The 22784-nt window shown below is 44.7% G+C and overlaps 1 protein-coding gene across 1 annotated transcript; it reads left to right on the forward strand.

Annotated features, from left to right (window-relative positions):
• Positions 1–36: 36 nt before the first annotated feature.
• DNALI1 (dynein axonemal light intermediate chain 1) lies at positions 37–22769 on the forward strand. The gene is made up of 6 exons (XM_043996770.1): positions 37–146; positions 867–1012; positions 14809–14978; positions 18416–18594; positions 19156–19320; positions 21007–22769. The coding sequence occupies exons 1-6, from the start codon at positions 66–68 to the stop codon at positions 21040–21042; spliced, it is 777 nt and encodes a 258-aa protein (XP_043852705.1). The 5' UTR covers positions 37–65; the 3' UTR covers positions 21043–22769.
• The last annotated feature ends 15 nt before the right edge of the window (positions 22770–22784 follow it).

Here is a 22784-nt window from a genome sequence, read left to right on the forward strand (position 1 = left end):
GGTGGGGCCTCAGTTTCCATGGTGACAGTAAACAAGGCTGCGGAGCCACTGCTGCAGCAGCCACCATGATTCCCCCAGTTGACTCTCTGCTTAAGTATGACACCCCCGTGCTAGTGAGCCGGAACACAGAGAAGCGGAGTCCCAAGGTAGAACCCAGGGCCTGGAAATTGGGATTGTAGGGAGGAAAGAGAGGTGAAGAGAATGTGGGAGGGAAGAGGAAGTAGTAAGAGCAGTAGTAAGTAGGAGGGGAGAGGATGTGGTAGGAGGGGAAGGGGGAAGAGGGGAGAGGGAGGATGGAAGAAGTACTGGAAGTACTGAGGAGGGGGTGAAAGTGGGAAGAGGAAAACAGGAGGAGGGAAGAAGCATGAAGAGGAATAGGAAAGAGGAAGGAAGATATGGTTGGGAGGAGGGAGGAGGAATAGCAAGAAGGAGGGAAGGAAAGAGGATCGAGAAGAAAAAAAGTAGGAGAAAGCAAAGGGAGGGAAGAAACTTTAGAAGGGAGGAGCAAAGAGGAAAGAAGAGAATATGGGAGGGAAGATGTGGAAGGGAGGAAGGAAGAGAGAGAATGAAAAGGAAGTGGGGAGGAAGTGAGAGGAGGGTAGGAGAGAGAGTAGGCAAAAGGAGGGATCACAGAAGTGAAGATAGGAAAAGGGAAAAGATGGTAGGAGGAGGAAGAGGAAGGAAGGAAAAGGGGAGGGTAGATGCATGGGAGAGGGAATGAGGAGAAGAGGGATATCATGAGAAGAGAGATAGCAGAAAATGGGAGGTTAGAGAGGGAGAAATAGGTGGGAAGAAGGAAAGGAAAGAATACAGGAGAAGAGCCCAGAGGGCTAGGTCTCTGAGTTTCCCTGTCACCTTCTTCCCAGGCCCGTCCCCTGAAGGTCAGCCCCCAACAGCCATTGTCTACAGGGCCAGTCCCACAGCCACCCAAAAGTAAGGCTACCCCTTCTACTTCTGCTGCAGACCCCACCAAGCAGGCTGAAGAGATCCTGAACTCCATCTTGCCTCCCAGGTAAAAAGATGGGGAAAGTCCTGGGATGGATTGTATAACTGTGGTCCAAAGACTGGCTTGGCCAAGTTAGCAAAAGCTTATCCTGTGTTTGGCTACAGGGCAATGAGGTTTTTGACCATAGCAACTCTACCAAGATGTAGAGGGATTGCAGTGAACTGCACACTGATGAGCTAATAGACTCTTGAAGTTCTGATATCAGCACCTTGTGGCTAGACCAGTCAGCAATGCTGGAGAGAGTCCCACAGTCTCTCCCTGCCTGCCCCAGGGGTGGGGAAAGGATCACCAGATTGAACATTTATTTAGAGCTGAGGGAACTTAGAGGTCATATGGTCCAACTTCCCCTTCCCCCTTTACTATACTGATGAGGAAACAGAGCCAGGTAGTGAGTTGGAGGGCCTGGATTCAACCCTAGGTCCTTTGACTCTAAAAGACAGTGCTATGTGATACAAAGAGATAAGCACCAGGGGGAAGTGGGGGAGGGAGGCATAGGAATTCTAAGTCCCAAAGATATTAGGATCTTTTCTCCCCTCCAAGGTGACTTAGCTCTGGAAACTAAGGTTCTGAGTTTCCTCACACAGGGTCCTCTAATTATAATCCATCTATCATCCTAATAGACTCATTGTATCCTAGAATGCCAGACCTGGAAGGGGCATTAAATGTTATTTAATCCAACTACTAAGAAGGAACTTGAGTCCAGAGTCTAGTCTAAGATCAATTAGTCTTAGCACCCAAGGGTCTCTAGCTCAGGGTCCTTCATATGCCTTTTGTCATGACTTTTACCCTGATGGAATCATAGAATACAAGAACTGGAAGGGACCGCGAAACCATCCAACTCCAGCCATTTCATTTTTACATATAGGGACAGTGAGGCTAGGGAGGTGGTCACTTCTTTTCAAAAAGAACTGAGTTCAGATTTTGCCTAGACGCTCCCTAGTGGTGTGAACCAGGGCAAGTTATTTAATCTCAGTTTCCTCATTAGTAAAATGTAAATCCATAGCACTTCATAGGGTTATTGTGAGGATCAAACGAGATAATATATGTGCTTTGCAAAACTTAAAGTGTTATATAGGGGTGGCTAGGTGATGCAGTGGATGGAGCACCTGCCCTGGAGTCAGGAGGACCTGAGTTCAAATCTGGCCTCAGACACTTAACACTTACTAGCTGTGTGACCCTGGGCAAGTCACTTAACCCCAAATGCCTCACTGAAAAAACAAAACAAAACAAAATAACAAAAACAACTTAAAATGTTACATAAATGGTAGTTATGAGTATCATTACTATTATTGCCCAGGGTCACACGGGAAGGAAGCTCCAAGGAGGAATCAGACCACTGCTTGGGGGTAGATGGAATACAGAGAAGGCAGAGCTAATAAAATCTCACTTTACTTCCATTTTCTCTGCCAAGGATAATGTTCTCTGGCCTGGGACAAGGGGAAAATGGCTGTTAGGGAATCAGAGCTGAAGATAATATGTAAGGATCTAACAAGTAGCCATCTAGTTGCTCTTGATTGGCTCAAGTCCCAGAGCCAAATGACCTCCAGTCCAGGGTGGTAAGAGAATTGGCCAATTTGATGACTAGGCTACTGTCAGTGATCTTCCTGCAGTGCCTCCCTCCAGACACTCCATCTCCTGACTCAGTGCATTTTCTCTGGCTGTCCCTGATGCCTGGAATTCGATGCCTCCTCATCTCTATCTCCTGACTTTCCTCCAACTCCCAGCTAAAATCTTACCTATTACAAAAAGTCTTTCCTGATCTTCATTAACACCATTGCTTTCCCCCTGAAATGATTTCCAGTTCATCCTGTCCATGTCTTGTTTGTATTTAGTTCTTTGCCTGTCATTCCCCTATCAAACTATGAGCTCCTGGAGAGCAGAGAACTGTGTTTTGCCTTTGTTTTGTCTCTCCAGCCCTTAGTACAGTGTCTGGCACACAGTAGGCACTTAATAAATACTCGTTATTGTTGATGTGAGTGGTATAGTGGAAAAAAGGTCATGAGACCTGAAGTGTAATCTAGGCTCTTCCACTAGCTAGCTCAGGAACCATAGACAAGCCGCTTCTCCTCTCTGGCATTACATGGGATGGTCTTCACGGTCCACCCTGCTGTCAAAATAGGAAAGAAATTGGAGGGGTGTTGGGGTGCCTTTGTATCTTTAGTTCCTAGTACAGCAGTTTGCTTATTGTACTGTAAGTACTTAAACTTCATTGAATAGATGGGTACAGAGGAAGGATAGAGACTGTGGGAAACAGGACAGATTCTATAGGATAGATTTTCAAAAAAGGAAGAGACTGGAATTAGCCACTATTTGTTGCCTTCGATTCTTGGCATAATTCTATAACATATTATTTTATTTTATTTTATTTTTTTGGTGGGGCAATGAGGGTTAAGTGACTTGCCCAGGGTCACACAGCTAGTAAGTGTCAAGTGTCTGAGGCTGGATTTGAACTCAGGTCCTCCTGAATCCAGGGTCGGTGTTCTATCCACTGCGCCACCTAGCAGCCCCCTCACCTAGATTTTAGCAAAGCATTTGACACTTTCTCATGCTGTTCTTGTGGAAAAGATGGGGAAGTAGTTTATACCTAGATGTAGTTTGAACAGGTCAGATCACATCAGCAGAATTCTTCAGCTATCCAGACAAATAGATCTGTCTCCACTCAAGATTCTTTAACCCAGATGAATCTTACTTTCAAGGAGAACTGACTCTGGAGTGGGGAGTGGGGTAGGGAAGAAAGGACTGTGATGTTTAAAATCTAATGTGTGGGGGCAGCTAGTTGATGCAGTGGATAAAGCACAAGGCCCTGGATTCAGGAGGACCTGAGTTCAAATCCAGGCACTTGACACTTACTAGCTGTGTGACCCTGGGTGAGTCACTTAACCCTCATTGCCCTGCAGAAAGACAAAAAAAAAATCTAATGTGTGTCCTTACCTGTTCCCTACCCCCCAGTTTTTTTGGGAAACTAGCTAAGATTTACTGATAAATTCAGCAGGAGTTTAGGCTTTTAAGTATTTATTAAAGTGTAAAGACAACACATGTAGTCCTGTAACACCAGAAAAGTTTATCTACTTTTCTCTCTTTTTCTCTGTCTGCCACCAACCTAAAGTCCTGGCACAAAAAGGGCTGATACAGGGAGCCAGCCTCACCTTCCTACTTCCTCTCTCCCTCTCCAGAAGGGGAGGTCCTTCAAGCTGATTGGTTGAGGGTGGTCTCCTGTTGATGGTAGTCTACAGCCTCTGAGAACAACACCGCACTCAGAGCCAGCCAGGTGTGGTCTTGATTTAATCAACCTTAAGTAGGTTCTCAGTCAGTCTCTCAGTCTCATCCAATTCAATCAATTCCAAATCAGTCTTCAGGTGGGGGGCCCTGGGTGTCTGCCAAATCCCATTATTTTATCACAGGACTAAGAAAGGAGGAGAGAATCACTGGGTATCCCTCAAGATAATTTTTCTCACACCATACCATCCATACATTAGTTACATCAAATGGAGAAATTTTGAATACTGTAGATAAGTTCACTTACCTTGGCAGTATACTTTCCAGGGATGTTAATATTGACAATGAAATTGACTCATGCATTGCCAAAGCTAGCTTCAGTGTTTTGGAGGCTCCAAAGGAAAGTGTGGGAAAGAAGAGATATTGGACTCCCCACCAGACTGAAGGTCTACAGAGCCATTGTGCTGACCTTATTGTTATATGCCTGTGAAACCTGGACAGTCTACCAGCACCATGACAGGAAACTGAATCATTTCCATTAGAATTGTCTTGGGAAGATTCTGAAGTTCACCTGGAAGAATAAGATATCAAACAGTGAGGTCCTTTCTTGAACTAAACTGCCAGGCATTCAAACTCTACTTCAGAGAGCACAGTGTACTGGCCATGTTGTTAGAATGCCATATGTACACTTGTCTAAAAGTCTATTTTACAAAGAACTCACACAAGGCAAGTGCTCACATCAAGGTCAGAAGAAGCGATACAAGGACACTCTCAAGGTCTCTCTGAAGAACTTTGGAATTGATTGCATTACATGGGAGATGGTCGGGCCAAATATAGTATGGGGAGAGTTAATTGGGTGGCTCGCCATAATATTGGGTTCAGAAAATAATGAGAAACCTCTAGGTCCAGTTTCCCCTTATCCAAACTGCCTTTTTTTTTCAGTTAAGTCTCCCAGACTAATAAGATAGGAGATTAACAGCCTCTTTTCCACAAACAAATCAGGTTTTATTAATGGGAACAATAATACAACATGAGTGGAGTTAATAAAGCCAGGAACAATGAGAAAGGGGATAGAGAAAGGAAAAAATATGACCCTCTTCTCAGATGGTTAGAATCTAAATCTCTAGGGAAAAAAGGCCCCAGGTACCTTGAATAAGCTCTGTTTCCTCAGCTACTCAGAACAGCTTGGGTCTGGTAAAAACTAACTCAAGCCCTAAACTTTTTCCAGCTCAGCTGACTTAACAGGCCAGCCTCGCTTCAATAACACAAACTCACCACCACCTGGAATCTGTAGTTCCAGTTAGAATCAACTTTGCAGTCTTTCCCGCTTAGGTCTGAACATCAAAACCACCAGCTCCTCTCTCTCTCTCTCTCTCTCAACCTTCCTCTCTGTCCCTCCCTGAGTACTTTCTCCCCCTTCCTGCCTCTCTCACGAGAAGGTTGGTTCTATAGCCACGCTGAGTCTCCAATTGGTTCAAAATACCCCCTGGGCTGTCCCCATTATAATTTGGCCAGGCCCATGGAGGCGTGGGGGAACTCCCAGGTAGGGTTTAGGTACTTTAGTTTGATACTTTGATTCAATAAATGTTCTTTGTGTTGTTGGTTCTCTCTCTCTCTTTTTTTTTTTTTTTGGTGAGGCAATGAGGATTAAGTGACTTGCCCAGGGTCACACAGCTAGTAAGTGTCAAGTGTCTGAGGCTGGATTTGAACTCAGATCCTCCTGAATCCAGGGTCAGTGCTTTATCCATTGCACCACCTAGCTGCCCCCTGTTCTATAATTTCTTAAAGTACACACCCATCTTCTCTTAGGCTTTTAAAGCTTGCATCTTTTCAGTCTGATCATGATGAAAGCAAAGATGGGGTTATTAAAACTCCAAATCACAATTCCTTACAGAGACATTGGCACAGGACCACCCGGTAGAGAAGGTGCTGTGCTCTATGGGCAAAGCAGAAGTGAAGTAGCTCAAAAGAAATATGAGATGTGCAAATTTAGAGAATCCACCCCAAATGTTCACATGGACAATTTGTGTCCAACCTGTGGTAGAGCATTCCGAGCTCATATTGGCCTGATCAGCCACAGTTGGACATACTATTACATGACTCTAACATAGTGATGTTATTCTGGTCTTCTTTGAGAATGGGCAGCAACCAACCAACCAACCATAGATAGTAAGGCTCAGGAATGTAGCATGTCCCTAGAAGGGTTGTAATTGTTGACTTATTGATCATAGATGCTGTTGAGTGGCCATGTCCCATTCAGTGATTGTTTGAAAAGACTTAGTTAGCCCTAGGGTTGAGGCAGGAGAGTGAAGGGATCAGCATCCATCTGGGTGTCCATCATCTGGTTAGAAATAGACAGTGGGGGCTGGGGTGGAAGATGGAGAGGTAGACAGCTTTTTCAAGGAGTGTTGCCATCAAGGGAATATGAAAGATGCAACAGTAGCTGGGGTGGACTAGAAGGAGTCATGGAAGCTTTTTTTCAGCATGGTGGAGTGTGAGAAAATAATGGGATTTGGCATATACTCAAAGTTCCACCTGGAAATTAATCTAAACTGATTAAATTAAATGAAAGTGATTGACTTTGCTGATTAGTCTACTTCAAGTTAATTAGGTTGTAACCACACCTGGCTAGCCCTTAAGAAGGTATTGTTCTCAGAATCTGAGGACTTTGAATTCAACATGAGACCACTTTCAAGTCCAGTGAACCAATGCATTTGGATGATGCTAACCAATCAACTTGAAGCAGTGTGTAAGGACAGCCTCTGCTCCAGACCTATAAAAAGCTTCCACACTCAGTTTGAGGGGCAGTTCGAGGTTGAAACAGGCTCATGGTGGAGAGCTTGAGGAAGAACCAGACCAGACTGGTACTGTAGGCTAGATAGGCCTTTTCTTAACTTTCTGAACTCCACTTTTTACTAATACCTAGTATGCTTTAATAAATGCTTAATGCCCAAAGACTGGTGCTAAAGCTTCTAATTTAAGGCAACCACACATTTAGATTTTCAACATCATAGGAGGGAGGATGGACTGAGCAGATAGAAATAGACAAAAGCCTGGGACTGAAGGAGGGAATCAGAGTAGTGTAAAGGAAGATGGAGAGACAGTATGTTTAGGGGAAGGATCACTGAACTTAGAATCAGAAACCTTGGGTTAACTCCTTGTTCTGATGTGTGACTTTGGGTATATCCACTGACCTCTCTGAGCCTCATTATCCGTAACTGTAAGATGAAGATAATAAACTTCCTAAGCACTGAAACTAATGAGACCAATAAAAATGTGAGGTATTCTTATGTGTAAAATAAAATGAGGGTATGGACTAGCCATAACATTCTGTGACCCTTGGTTGAAACCCATTACAGAATATCCCAAAAGCCTCTGATTCTGCTTGTTATATTTTTTCTTTTCTTTTGGGACTTGAAGATCTGTTGTAGAGACTTTTTTACCCAGTAAGATAGAATTTATTAAGCACATATGACCTGTGTAAGTGTATATATAAATAGAAAAGTGGGACCAGTTTCTGCTCTCAAGGAGTTCACATTCTAATGAGGGATAATACACGTAGGTTTTATCAATAAATCAAATGGAAAGCCTCCAGGTCCTTAGGGTCCATCAGCCAAACAGATGGTAATGTATCTTCTTCAATATCAGTTCTACTGATAAATCATATTACTTGAAAAATAGCATTTTATTTTTTTCCAATTACATGTAAAGACAATTTTTAATGTTTGCTTTTTAAAAATTAACATTCCAAATTTTTCCTCCTTCCTTCCCTTCTCCCCTCCCTAAAACAGTAAGCAATTTGATGTTATATATGTTCAATCATGTAAAACATATTTCTATATTAGTCATGTTGTGAGAGAAGAAATAGAGGACAAAAAAAAACAAGAAAAAATAAAGCAAAATTAGAATGCTTTGGCCTGCATTCAGACTATATCCATTTTTTCTCTGGATATGGATAGTGTTTTCTATCATGAGTCCTTTGGAATTGTCGTGGATCATTGTATTGCTGAAAAGAGCTGTTACCCATAGCTGATTATTGCACATTGTTGTTACTGTGTACAATGTTCTCCTGGTTTTACTCACTTTACTTTGTATCAGTTCATGTAAGTCTTCCCAGATTTTTTCTGAAATCTACCTGCTCATCATTTCTTAGAGCACAGTAGTATTCCATTACATTCATAGACTACAACTTATTCAGCCATTCCCCAATTGATGGAAATCCCCTCAATTTCCAATTCTTTGCCACCACAAAAAGAGCTGTTATATATATATATATTTTTGTACTGAAACTTTCTCTGTGACATTATCCAGTGTTAATGTGCATTTCTTGAAGGCATGAGAAGCACAGCATGAGTCGATAGCCTCAGAGGATGCTAGGTTTTGGGTGTGCAAGTAGTGAAGTGGAATCCTAGGGATAAAAATTATCTGTGGATAATTCACAATGTGGTTGATTCAGATGTGGATAATGGCTAATAACTAGCGAAAGGTTGACCAGCCAGTTAAGTGCCTTGCATACCCCTGGTGTCTTCTATCTTCCACATCTTTGCTTAGACCACTTCTACCTGTCTGGAGTGTCCTCTCCTGTCTTATTTGACTGTACTTTCTATTCATCCTTATTCCTTCCCTTCTCAAGTCCCACCTCCCCTAAGAAGCCTATCCTAATTAGGCCTAGCCCCTGGTAATTTAGGCCTCTTTCAGCTATAGCTTGGTCAGCACTGATCATTGCCTTGGACTATAAATTATTTACTTTTTTACTCTTCTCCTTTGAGGAACTGTGAGTTCCTGAGGGCAGTGGCCATGCCTGACTCATTTCTGCATTGACTATAGCCCTATAAACAGTTATCAAGTGCCAACTGTGATGTTTAAAATCTAATGTGTGGGGGGTGGCTAGGTGGCACAGTGGATAAAGCACTGGCCCTGGATTCAGGAGTACCTGAGTTCAAATCCAGCCTCAGACACTTGACACTTACTAGCTATGTGACCCTGGGCAAGTCACTTAACCCCCATTGTCCCACTAAAATAAAAAAAAATCTAATATGTTGGGGGCAGCTAGGTGGTGCAGTAGATAAAGCACAAGGCCCTGGATTCAGGGGGACCTGAGTTCAAATCCAGCCTCAGACACTTGACACTTACTAGCTGTGTGACCCTGGGCAAGTCACTTAACCTTCATTGCCCATCAAAACAAAACAAAACAAACAAATCTAATGTGTGTCCTTACCTTCCCCTCCCCAGTTTTGGGGGGAAACTAGCTAAGATTTACTGATAAATTCAGCAGGAGTTTAGGCTTTTAAGTATTTATTAAAGAGTAAAGACAACACATGTAGTCCCGTAACACCAGAAAAGTCTATCTACTTTTCTCCCTTTTTTTCTGTCTGCCACCAACCCAAAGTCCTGGCACAAAAAGGGCTGATACAGGGAGCCAGCCTCACCTTCCTACTTCCTCTCTCTCTCCCTGGAAGGGGAGGTCCTTCAAGCTGATTGGTTGAGGGTGGTCTCATGTTGATGGTAGTCCACAGCCTCTGAGAACAACACCCCACTCAGGGCCAGCCAGGTGTGGTCTTGATCTAATCATCCTAAAGTAGGTTCTTAGTCAGTCTCTCAGTCTCACCCAATTCAATCAATTCCAAATCAATCTTCAGGTGGGGGGGCCCTGGGTGTCTGCCAAATCCCATTATTTTATCACACTACTGTGAGCAGAAAAGAGTGTTAGGCTCTAGAGAAGCTTTAATATCTAGATGAGAACAGTCCCTGCTTTCATGGAGCTCACAGTTTAGGAACAGGGATATGGCCAACATATGCAAATAACTATAATATGCAATATCACATCAAAAGTGGATTAGCATAGCATAGTAGAGACTTAATTTTTGTTTAACAGAAATGATTTATTCTGGAAATCTGGAAAACCAGGCTTTGATAAAGCCCATTGGAATTCAAATAGGGATATTTGACCTTGCCTTAAATTTAAATCACTATGGCACTCACTGATTGGCCAATAATAGGTCCAAGTCCAAGCCTCACTTGGTCATTGTTCGGGTTTTGATGCCTCAGAGTGAATATAAATAGCAGTTGTTTCTATTCTGGCCAGAAACTCTGAAGGTCTTTCCCTCCCAGTTTGCTTTTTTAACAAAAGAAGGCAAACTAGACCATCTTTTGTCTCTTTACTTACCTAGCCTTAAATCACTGAATAGGTGTTGCCTTAGACAAACTGAGACCTGGGAAAGACCTTAGCTTAAAAAGACTAAGGTCTCCCACTACACCTGGAGTCATTTCCAGTCATCCTGACCTATGTCTCACCACTAGACTCAGATGACTCTGGAGGAGGGAATGAAGCTGATGACTGCATGGCTCTGCCTCACTTAAATCCTATTTGCTTGTAAGTCAAGACAGTCCTTTTCTATGACAAAGGACAAACAACAACAACAACGACAACAAATTATATTTACACAAAGTTCAATGTAAGATTGAAGGGAGAATATAATAATTGATTGGGGGTTGTGATTAGGGAGAGCTTCCTAGAGGAAGCTCAGCACAGGAGATGGTGTGAGCAAAGGCATCTTGGTGTGAGAGCATGGTGATTGTTGCTAGAACATAGAGTGTTCAGCTGTTCATGGTAGCACTGAGAGTATGAGATAAGGCCGGGAAGGAAAGATGGATAACACCAGAGGTCCTTAAATGTCAGGCAGAGGAGTCCGGACTTTACTGGGCAGGCAATAGGGATCCACTAAAGGGACTTAAGCAGGGAGTGGTATGATCTATGCTTTAGCAAGATTACTCTTAAAATTATATGAAGAATGAATTGGCAGGAATACTTTTTAGAAAGGTATTGCAATAGTCTCAGTGGGTGGCAATGACTGCCTATATGAGGTGGTAGTAGTAGGAATAGAATGGAAGAGAAGGATGGGAGATGTGGCAAAAGTAGAATCCACCAGATTTGGAACTGATTGGATGTGAAGATGAAGGAGAGGAAAGATTGAATGAGAAACTTAACATTATGAATATGGGAGCCCAAGTGAATGGTGGTACCACAGAAGGAACTGGTTTGGCATGGAAGATAAACAGTTTGGCCTTGGACATGTTCAGTTGTACATGTTGGTGGACCATCCATGAGTTTAAATGCACAGCTAGGATTTAGAAGAAAGATCAGAGCTGAAATAATAGACTTAGGCATCTTCTTCCTAGATATGGGAAGTGATATCGAGAGAGTGAATGACATGGTCAAAGGAAAAAACACAGAGAGGGCCAAAGACTGACCCTTGGGATCACAGAAGAGGACCAAGTGAGAGGAGAAGCAGCTAGAGAATCAGGAGAGTCAATTTACTTTTGCAAAATAGTCTTGATTCTTAACTCTTCCTGGCTCACCAGTGAACATTCTGATTACATTTGGAGTCACCATGTCTAGTTAGAAGTTGCTTGGAGTGAGAAGAGAATTCTTTGGTAATTTTTTAAAAATCACCACAAAAGATTGTGGTGTTTCTGAAACCCAGAAATGACAGTGTTGAGTAGCACAGGGATAGAAGTTGGGGCAAATTTTTGACACCATTAAAAGCTACAGAAAGTTGCTGAGCCATGTCCAAGTCTTCGTGACCCCATGAACCAGAGCACACAATTCTGTTCATGGGGTTTTCTTGGCAAAGATACTTAAATGGTTTGCCAGTTCCTTCTCCAGTGGAGTAAAGCAACTTAAGAGGCTTGTCCAGGATTACCCAGTGACTTGCCCAGGGTTACTAGTAAAAGTGTCTGAGGCTGGATTTGAACTCAGGTCTTCTTGACCCCATTCTATCCACTGAGCCACTTAGCCGCCTCAACAACAGATCATTGGTTTTTGGTGATTAGGAGGTACTTGGTGATCTTGGAGAGAACCATTTTGATAGAGTGATGAGGCAAAGTGGAACTGCAGGGGATTGAGGAAAAAGTGGATAGGTAAGATGGGACAGTAGCTAGATGAACTAGAAGGGTCAAAAGAAGGCTTTTTCAGGAGTGGGGAAGGCTGAGCAGATGAAAAGGATCCAATGGATAGAGAGAGATTAAAGATGCATGGGGATGGGGTGTGGTTAGTAAGGGGATTGCTTTTGGAGCAATTCTGGAAGAGATCGAAGGGATTGGGCTCAAAGGTGCCTGTTGAGGTATCTTACTATATTTTGATATTTCTCTGCTTTCGTGTTGAGAAAGAAATGGGAGAAAGAGGGCAATAGTGAAGAGGAGAGGGCCTGAAGAAACTTATATTGTATCTCCTCTGCTCTTCTCAATAAAAGGCTAGATTATGTGTTGTCGGGTGGTGGTGGTCAGTGGTACTGCATGGCTATAATTGGGGGTTGGAGGAGAGAAGATTGGGAAAAGTAGACTGTGATGCTTCTCTCTTACTGGAGAAGCAATGGACTACAGGGCTGATTGAGGCATATATTATCAGACATGGTCAATGTATTGATTTGAGTAAGAAGAGTAAAATCCTCTGTATAACATTCATTTTGCTTATCTAGATTTCTTTATTACAAGAGAAGGTTTATTTGTGGGGAGGGGAATCATTGGGAAAGAAGAGTGGGAAAAGAGCATTGGCAAAACATTTTTTAAAAGAAAGAAACCTTAAGGAAAAAAGGAAGGAAAATTTGCTATAAGGAATGAAATTTAAAGGTAGATGATAGTAGAGTTGTTGTTGTTTGTCCCTTGTTTTCAAAGAGGACCAGTGACATTACAGAGTGATGTCTTGACTTGTACATGAATTGGATTTCAGTGAGGCAGAGTTGCACAAAGTTGTCAGCCTCACTCTCTCTTCCAGAGTCATTGACATCCAGTGGCGAGACAAAAATCTCAACGACTGGTGATGGCTGGGATGCAGCGGATGATCTTGGAGTCTTCAGTGTCTGACGAAGCTCTAGTGGCTCCACAGCACCTGCTTCAGCTGCCCTCATGGTCTTTGGAACTGATTGTTCTCATCTTCCCATTCTGCCAGGGGAAGTCTTCGCTTGCTTGGGGCAGAGACCCCCGATCTCACTGACAGGTTTGAGGCCTGTTACCTTCAACCTGGTTTAGCCTGTCTGCCAAGACAGTTTACCAGGGTCTGGCAGCTGAGCATGCTCCAGCTTCTTGGAGCCACAGGTGAGAGCTGGGTGACAGATAAAAACCAAAGGTGGATGAGCAGCCCTAAAAAGGGCTCAGCAAGCCCTCACACCAGAGGTGCTAGTCCTCCCTGCACACCCCATACATCCTGATAGTAGAATAGAATGACTGTCAAGAAACAATCAGGGCCAGTAGAGGTTATAGGCAACGAATTTATAATGAGTGAAATTAGCTCCGTTTTATGACTTTCTTTAGTGACATTCAACAACCAAGGAGTGAGAGTGGAAAAAATTAGACTTGTCTGTGGCCCCAATGGATGTGGCATCTGAACACCCAAAGGGATAGAAGGAGGAAAGGAAAGGAAGAAAGAAGCATGAAAAGGGTCCCAAATAAACTTTGCCCCTTTATGCTGTGACTTGGGTTCAGCCTGGTTGCTACCAGAAAGGGGCAGTTAGTTGGAGGGGTGGAAGATGAAACTGCTCAGGAACCCCCAGTGATGGGGCCTGAGATTCTTTAACAATATCTCTTGTATACATCCCCTTCTCCCCTCTGACCCTGACACTGCCCTGGCACAAGCCCTCCTCACTTCACGCCTGGATTACTGTAATAGCCTTCTGGTAAGTGGGTCTGCCTGCCTCACGTCTCTCCCCACTGCAGGGCATCTTCTACTTAGCTGTCAAATTGATCTTCCTAAAAGCACAAGTGTGATAATCTCTCTCTCTCTCTCTCTCTCTCTCTCTCTCTCTCTCTCTCTCTCTCTCTCTCTCTCTCTCTCTCTCTCTCTCTCTCTCACACACACACACACACACACACCCATTCAATAAACTTCAGTGGCTCCCTATCACTTCCAGTATAAAATACAATCCTCTAAACAGCATTCAAAGCTTGTCATTACTTTCTCCACCTTCCCTCCCAGCCTCTTTACTGTCTTCTCTCACCTTCCTGCCTTTCACAGACTCCATGATCAGTGACACTGTCCTCCTGGCTATTTCTCACACATGGCTGTCTCCTAGGCCTGGGAATCTCTCCCTCCTCAGCCCTGTCTCCTGGCCGCTCTGGTTTCCTTCAAGCACCAGCTAAAATTCTACCTTACAAGAAGCCTTTCCAAGTTACCCTCTGTTGATTAGCTCTACTTTTTCCTTCATCTGTTTTATTTTTGCATAGTTATTTGCACGTTGTCTCTCCCATCATACCATGAGCTCCTTGAAAGCAGGGACCATCTTTCGCCTTTCTCTGGATGCCTAGTTCTAGCAAGGCAAGGTGCCTGACACATGGAAGGTGCTTGATAAGTGCTTATTAGCTGACTCCCTGGCCTTCTGAGCTCAGTCACCTCGATGTCTGACTCCTCCTCAGCTTTGAGGGGAGAGGGTTGGAGTAGATAGTCTCGGAGGTTCCTGCCGGCTTTGATGTTCTTCAGTGCTTAGTCTGTGATTCTGTGATTGCTGCAGTCCTGGGCCCTGCCTGCTGCGGTGACTGCGTGCCTGCCACCCCTGCCCCTGACTTTGCCCCTGCATTGTGCATTTGTGTCACAGAGAATGGGTGGAAGATACTCAGCTATGGATCCAGCAGGTGTCCAGCACCCCCAGCACCAGGATGGACGTGGTGCATCTCCAGGAGCAGCTGGATTTGAAGCTGCAGCAGCGCCAGGCCCGAGAGACTGGGATCTGCCCTGTGCGCAGGGAGCTGTACTCCCAGTGCTTCGGTAAGTGCTCCTGGGGGCATCGAGGGAGCCCATGGGGAACAGGGTGGACTCAGGAGCCGGGAGGGGGTGCTTGGCTCACGGTCATGGCCACCTGGCACTTGCTGGGCTTCATTCTCTGCAATGTTCAAAGGCTTTCCCCGTTTGGCCTCACTGACCATGAAGATGTCATCTAGCGGGAGGACTGTGGCCCTTCCAGTTGGCGACAGTGAAACCCAGAGGGGTTGTCAGTCAGTCAGCAAGCATTCATAAAGAGCTCCCCATGTAGGCTAGGCCCTGAGCACAGATGGGCACATGGAGAAAGGCAAAAACAGTCTGTCTTCAAAGAGCTCATGTTTTCATGGAGGAGACAACTCTACATAATGTAAATGAGTAAGAATCTCTGAGGGCAGGCACTGGCACCAGCAGTGGGCTGGGGGCATGGTAAAGACTGGGAAAAGCTTCTTGCAGAAAGTAGAATGAGGGCTGTGTTTTGAAAGAAGCCAAGGAAACCAGAAAGTAGAGGTGGAAGAAGGTGTGTATGTGGGGGGGGAATGTTCTAGGCGGGGGCAGGAGGCAGGAGAGAGGAGGGGGCATCCAGGGAAAAGGCAGAGAGCTGGAAGCTGGGTGAATGATAAGAGGTGCAAGACCACCAAGAAGCGTTATTAAACTTATAGACAAATCCTGGGTTCTTATATATTCAAAATACCAATCATTTTTCTGATATAGGCACCGAAAATATTTTCTGCCACTCTATTTCTTTCCTTTTTTTGGGGGGGGGGCGGTGTGAGGCAATTGGAGTTAAGTGACTTGCCCAGGTCACACAGCTAGTAAGTGTTAAGTGCCTGAGGTCAGATTTGAACTCAGGTCCTCCTGAATCCAGGGCCGATGCTTTATCCACTGTGCCACCTAGCTGCCCCCAGTCTATTTCTTTACCTTTATAAGTATTTTTGTTACACGAAATTGCTTTTTTTAAAAAATCTGTGGATAAACAGTCACTGATTTTGTGCCTTAACAACTCCTTCCATTTGTTTGATAAAAAATACCCATACTCTGTAGGTGGAACAAATAGTGTTTTTTTACAGTGATAGGCCCAGGTCACCTCCAGCTCTACTAGTAGAATCTCCCAACTCCATGTCCAGGGTGTTACTTTTTGTTTATGTGATGAACATAAATCTCCTTATAGGAACCCCACTTAATACTGGTGTTCAGATGTTTGGCCCCTGGAAGCCCTGGGGCTCTCCTCCCCATGGTGTGCTCTTACTGGGCAGCTTCAGGTGGCCATTTCCCTCGAATTGAGACCAAGGCTTTCATGAAATAACTAACCCCTCTTACTTGTGGCCTCCCTGCAGCTCACCACTCAGCATCCTCATTACAACTGGAGTCATGGCTTGCCTTTAGAAGCTGCCTGGAATGGGGAAAGAGAACTCTTTGGTGATTTGAAAATATACAGTCCAACCACATTCAGACCACAGTCCAGAAACTTATTTCAGAGATTAATTTGCTTACTAGTTGATAAACTGACTGGTGCCAAAAGGCTACAACAAGAGGCCTCCTTCAAAAACTGAACTTCTTGTCCTCTTTCTAGCTGCTTTGTGTCTGGATGGGTGCTTGCTGTTCAGTCCTGATTATTAGTTCCATCCTCAGAATCCCAGAAGAACTGGGATACCCAGCATCCCCACCCAGGGTCATACAGGATGCCTTCCCAGTTTTATACAGGATGACTGGATGACTTTCTAACACCATGGAATTGGATTCTTTTTGCACAGCATCTGCTTGATAGTTATAGATGGGTAATATATGATGAATTGTGGTGGAAGGAGCACTGGCCTGGGAGTCAGGAGTATGGGTTCAGATCCCAGCTTTGTCATTGACTCTTTGTATGACCTGAGCAAGTTATTTCCTTTTGCTGAGATGAGCCTCTGTTTTCTCATCTGTTACATGAGGGGGGTTTTATTTCACTATTTTCTTTTTTTTTCCCAGAGGTAATGGGGGTTAAGTGACTTGCTCAGGGTCACACAGCTAGTAAAGTGTCAAGTGTCTGAGGTCGCATTTGAACTCAGGTACTCCTGAATCCAGGGCCTGTGCTTTATCTGCTGTGGCACCTAGCTGCCCCCTATTTCACTAGTTTCAAGGCCTTACAATGATCAATGGAAGAAACTAGGAACATTTAGCCAGGAGAAGACTTGGAGTGGATATGATATTCACGATAGGAATTGGCATTTGCCATTTGGAAGCTGGATCAGACCTTTTCTGCTTCACCTCAGAGGACAGAGCCAGGAACAGTTAAGTGGAGAGGAGAGAAAGAGGAAGATTTAGGCTCAATGTAAGGAAAAGCTTCCTCACAATTAAAGAGATCTAAACATAGAATGAGAGGATCAAAGAGTAAATCATAAAATTTACCAACCACCGTGTAAAAGAGAAAGACACTAAAATTCAAAATTGAGGGGACATAGAGTTCACATGGTTCTCAGAGGAAAAATTTCCTTTGAAAACATATAGTAACAGAACAGAAAAGGAGAGGATCAAGAAACTGAGCATTCCGACACAAAGCAACAAATGAACAAGCCCCACAGTAAGCCCCAGAGAAATGTTGACAGTTTCCAAAGTGGAATGGGTGGCCTCTGTTTGCAGTGTGCTCTCCTCACCGGAGGGCTTCAGGCAAAGGCTGGAGGCAGCTTGTTGGGGAGACTGGAGGTGGAATTCTGTGAGCTGCTCTCCTGGGGCCCTTTCAGCTGTAACATTTGTTGGCTCTCTGGCATCTGCTTCTCTGCTACTGATTAGGGAGGGGTGTGAGGACACAAAGTGCCCCAGGCAGCCCCAAAGTCATCAGCTTTGGACTTGGAGGCAGAAGACGTAGGCTCAAGTCCTAGCCCAGCCACTTCCTGGGTCACACTGCTATGTAACTGAAGGCAGGTCACTTAGTTTCTCTGGGAGGCTCTCCATTTCCCTTTATCTTTGTGAGAAAAGCGCCTTGAAAACTGGAAGGTATATATATATATGGGAATAACAATTATACTGAGTCCTGGGGCTTATATCCTTAATATGTCTTGAAATTCCTCAATTGCCCAGATTGGTGAACTCGGGCCTCCTGTCAGGGCATTGTCCTAGGTTGACTGCCTGGTACTCCACAAACCTTGGTTTTGGCATTCAGAGAAGTGCTTGGTCTGGTGGGAATGGACTCTGTGAGTCATCACATTCCTTCCCCTCTGTCCCATGAGGGAGACAGTGCCACCCCGGTTTTCCCTGAATTGTTTTTTTGACCTTGGACAACATCCTCAGTTTGAGTCAAAAGCAGTCGAGAGACCATTGCCCTTCTCAGCATTCTCCTCAGGGAGAAAATATGGTTGGAAATACCCAAGTTGTCTTTTCCAGCCTGCTGTCTTCATTGACGTGTGTGTGTGTGTGTGTGTGTGTGTGTGTGTGTGTGTGTGTGTGTGTGTATTTCCATGTCTTGGAAGATGAGCTGATCAGAGAAGTGACCATCAATTGTGCGGAGCGGGGCCTGCTGCTGCTTCGTGTCCGGGATGAGATCCGCATGACCATTGCAGCCTATCAGACCCTGTATGAAAGCAGTGTGGCCTTTGGCATGAGGAAGGCACTCCAAGCTGAGCAAGGGAAGTCTGACATGGAGAGGAAAGTGAGTGGCATGGGGGGACTGGCATGTACTCTCTGCTCCACATGGCCAAGCCTACAGATGTTTGTCCCCTCCATCTCCTGTGCCCCTCTGGTCAACTTAGGTCTAGGTAGTAGAAATCCCCCTCCATTCCAGACTGCTGAAGTCCCCTTGGGACACTTCTCTTGTTCCCAGGAAGCACATCATTTATACCAGATAATCCTCTCTAATAGAAATCTAATCATTGGCATTTCAACAGGTCACACTTGGTTTTAAATCACAATCGCCATCTAAACATACAGTGGGGTTTGCTTTTGGTTGCTTTGCTAGGCTTTCAGTGTCAACAATTTGGAATTCCACTGGGTGGCAGTAAAGATTCTGGAAATAAGGGATTTTCTCCTTGGTTTCATAAACTTAGATTTAACTCAACCCATTATACACACGTCCTCTCAATCTGTCTGTCTGTCTGTCTCTGTCTGTGTCTTGATGTCTCTGGCCTTTCTCTCTGTGTGTCTCTCTCTAATACATGTACAACCCTGTCCTAGCTCCCTCCCCATCAGGAAATCATGTGTCCTCTTTGCTCAGATTGCAGATTTGGAAACAGAGAAGAAAGATTTGGAGAGGCAAGTGAATGAGCAGAAGGCTAAGTGTGAGGCCACTGAGAAGCGGGAGATTGAGAGGAGGCAGGTTGAAGAGAAGAAACACAATGAAGAGATTCAGTTCCTGAAGCGGACCAATCAGCAGCTGAAGGTGAGGATGGCTAAGGCTAGTCACTTTGGGGACTGGGTGTGCATTCTCAATCATAGCCTAACATTGTCCCTTCTAGCTTGGTGTGGCTCCCTCCTCCTACTTCTCAGGGTTCAGATAGCTCCCTCCTCAGGAGAAATCTGTTCCCTGAGTCATGTTGGAGAAAGCAAGGTTTCCATTCCAACCCAACTTACATCTTTGAGCCTCTGGTTTTGGCAGCATTCCCCCAGAATAACAGCTCAGAAGTCCTCCCTGGCAAGTCACTGTACTTTCTCATCCTGATGTTATAGACTCCCATTCGGAAGGGACAGGCCTCAACTGCACACAGATGTCTGAGACAGGTCCCTTTGGGCCAGGGAAAACCCTAGCGAGGAAAGGGTCAAGGACAAACCTTTGTAACTCTTAAGTCTCCACCTGGTATGCTGTCAGAAGAACCGGCCATTTGTTTATTTCCCTGCTTCTTTCCTTGTAGTCCCTTTATCTGCTTACATTGGAGCACAGCCAGATGAGATGTCATCTAGTGAGAGTATGGGACAGCCATTGCTGCTACTTCTCCTCCCCTGCCCACCACTGATACCTCTCTTGGGAGAATGCTGCATTATCTTCTAGAGTGAGGGCTTTCTGGGCTTTGTCTGACAAGGGCACTCTAGGAAGAAGGACCTTCCCACTACCTCTCCTCTCTTCTCAATGGAAGACCTAGTGGGAGCTTGTAGCTCTGGGGATGGCAGGGACACAGGCTTCCACACACCAAACATACTCAGAATCTGAAAACAAAGGTGATGCTTTCTGCTAATGGAGGGACATCAGTCTTTGTTGCTGAAAATTGATTTGCTATTTTAACATGATTCTTTTTAAGAAGAAAAAAATTAATCCAGAAATCTTCACAGCCAAATAAGTAGTCTTGAGAGTAAACCCATTCATTCTCATCTTTCCCAGATACTTTTGGTATCCCTTAATCTGCCAGGGTGTTTGCAATAACAAAAGCAAAGGAAGCTACCTTGGCATCTTTCTAACACATCCTGGCAACCACCTAATCCCCAGCAGGATGAAGGATTCTTTAGACACGAATTATTTCTATGAGCTTAAAGCTGGCCTGCTTCAAAGGCACTGTCTGCCCGCCTGCCTCCCCCACGGCAGATAGATGTACTTACAGAACAAGCATCTCTCAGGCAGTCAGCTTGACTTACAAAATGGAGGCAGCCTATACACTAGTAGCAGTTTTCTTTAATTGGGCATCAAGTTGTCTCAGTGATGGAAAATGTGGTATTCCACCTCCCCGTGTCCCACCTGGCACACAGCTCCCGAGTTCCCAAACCGGAGGGCTAAATGTTTAATTTAGCAGACATAGTCAGGCTTGAAATGGGAGGCCCCAAACCACGGTTTCAACAACTTTTATTAAATTTCCTCTTCAATGCTTTACATTATAGCCTGAGCCTGGCCATCGTATGGAATCCAGGGCAGCTCTGGTTTCTCCTAATGCAGTCAGGCCACGCTGCCAAGCCAGAAACAAATTTAGAAAATATGGCATTAGGAATGAAAAAAAAAACAACCAAGCCCGAAAAACTTTGGGCCTGTCTCTCTGAACTATTGCAACTACCTCTTCTCAGGGATGTTTTTTTACCTCAGGTGCTTAACTCTGGGAGAAAGGCTCCACCTGAAATATTAACTGCTTCCCTTTTTGCTTTACAGGCCCAGCTGGAAGGCATCATTGCACCAAAGAAGTGAAGATTTCTACATGGGCCCCAGTGAGAACTATCCCTATATAAACAGTCCCCTGTAATAAAAAGCTACAGTTTAGTGAGTGAACCAGCCCAAGCCCGTGGCCTCCAGAAAAAGCACCATGCAACATTCACACCTCTGTCTAAATGCCCTGAAAACACCTCAAGATTTGGTAGTAATAATGCCCAAGGTTGGACAATGGGAATTCATGCCTCCCGGGTATCTTCCATACTTGGCTTGCCAGTTTTGGAATTAGCTAAAAGCCCACTTGGCATTGCTTCATGTAGACCCCTGAGCAAGGGTTGTCCAGCTCAGGGGTTGAAGTGGCCACTGTTGCACCTTCCCTCCTCTATCCAAGGGAAGCAGCTCCTTCTCCCTTGAACTTTAGTTTTCCATAGTTCTTATCCTTTCATCAGTGCTTCTCCCAATACTTGCTACCTTTTCCACTCTCCTCCAAAGGGTCACCTGTCTGGGGTCTGTTCTTCCCCACCCAACTGTTTTCATCCTTTGCTCTGAGTTAGCCCATCAACCACTACAGCCTCTGCTGTCTCAAGCTGCCAGCAGCAGTTGTTCCTCTTCAGGAGAAGTCAGTAAGATTATTAACATTAATGGATCTGTCTAGGCATTTGCCAGAAAGAAAGCTAAGTCACGGATGTCTAGCACAAGGAGGCCACTTACAGACGCCAAAGCAACCTACTTCAGTAAGTGTCTGTTGTTGGGCTTGCTCTTAGACTGCAGGAAGAGGATCTATCCCCTGAATAGCCATGCCTGATTATTCAAAGCTGATCAAACCCCAGGAAGGAACCTTGATTTAGTACAACTGGTAAACCAATCAGTGAGGACTGACCACGGATGGCTACTGCTCTTGCTCAGGAGGGTAAACTTTCAAGTCAAAGTAAAATAAATCCAAATCAGGTTTCCTGGTTATCTTTTGGTTTGGTTTGTTTTTTGTAGCACCATATCTGTTAAAGGTTATTTTATTTACTGCCTGGTAAATGAAAATTGAAGCTAAGAGGGAAAAAAAAGCTAACTCTCTTATTTCTATTTGGGGCCAGATGGGTTTAGTCTTTGGAGGAAGCTGTTCAAACCAGTTCTCCCATGCTGCATGGCAAAGAGGTCTTTAACATAGCAGGCTCTACAGGCTCCTGACCCTAAAGGAGAAGAAACCTCACTAGTGAAGTGGGCCTTCCTGCCAGCAGGAGACACTCAGAATCCTGCTCACTACTATTCGGGTAGGGAGATTTGCTTGAAAAAGGGCCATCTGCTGCAGGAACCGCTGCTTCCATTAAGGCAGGTACTACTTGTTCACCACGCTCAGGCATCAGAAAAGGCATTGGGCCTCCCCAGCACCAGACAGTTCTACAAGAATCTGCAGGGGCTCTGAGGATCCGCCGCACTCTACTCACTGAAAACTGAATTCCAAATTCTGGACTGGCCATCCAACACCTCCCGCTGCTGCATCTCAAGTTTGGGCTCCACGAGGTAGTTCTTGAAAGTCTACTTTGCAGGCCTCTTGTGCGTCTGACCGAACAAAACAGTGATTAGACAGCCCTGCTTCCTCTGCATCTGCCAGCTAAGTACTGTGATGGGCAGTACCCAGAGGGTTATTGGAAGTATCCCTGAAAATCTCAAAGGTTTCCATCACTTAAATACGACTTTAACTAGTCAAGATACAGTGTCTCTTTGTGTGTTTTCTCCAGGCCCCATGAGTGATTTCAGAACAACAGTGATGTGGTCTTGGAAACGCA

Source organism: Dromiciops gliroides, chromosome 3, assembly GCF_019393635.1.
Source record: "Dromiciops gliroides isolate mDroGli1 chromosome 3, mDroGli1.pri, whole genome shotgun sequence".
NCBI lineage: Eukaryota > Metazoa > Chordata > Mammalia > Microbiotheria > Microbiotheriidae > Dromiciops > Dromiciops gliroides.

Excerpts from the sequence above, each read along its gene's own strand:
- DNALI1 (XM_043996770.1), top strand. The coding sequence starts at position 66 with ATGATTCCCCCAGTTGACTCTCTGCTTAAGTATGACACCCCCGTGCTA. Across the intron at positions 14,979-18,415 it reads GCTGTACTCCCAGTGCTTCG|ATGAGCTGATCAGAGAAGTG; the intron begins GTAAGTGCTCCT and ends ATGTCTTGGAAG. Across the intron at positions 19,321-21,006 it reads GGACCAATCAGCAGCTGAAG|GCCCAGCTGGAAGGCATCAT; the intron begins GTGAGGATGGCT and ends TTTGCTTTACAG.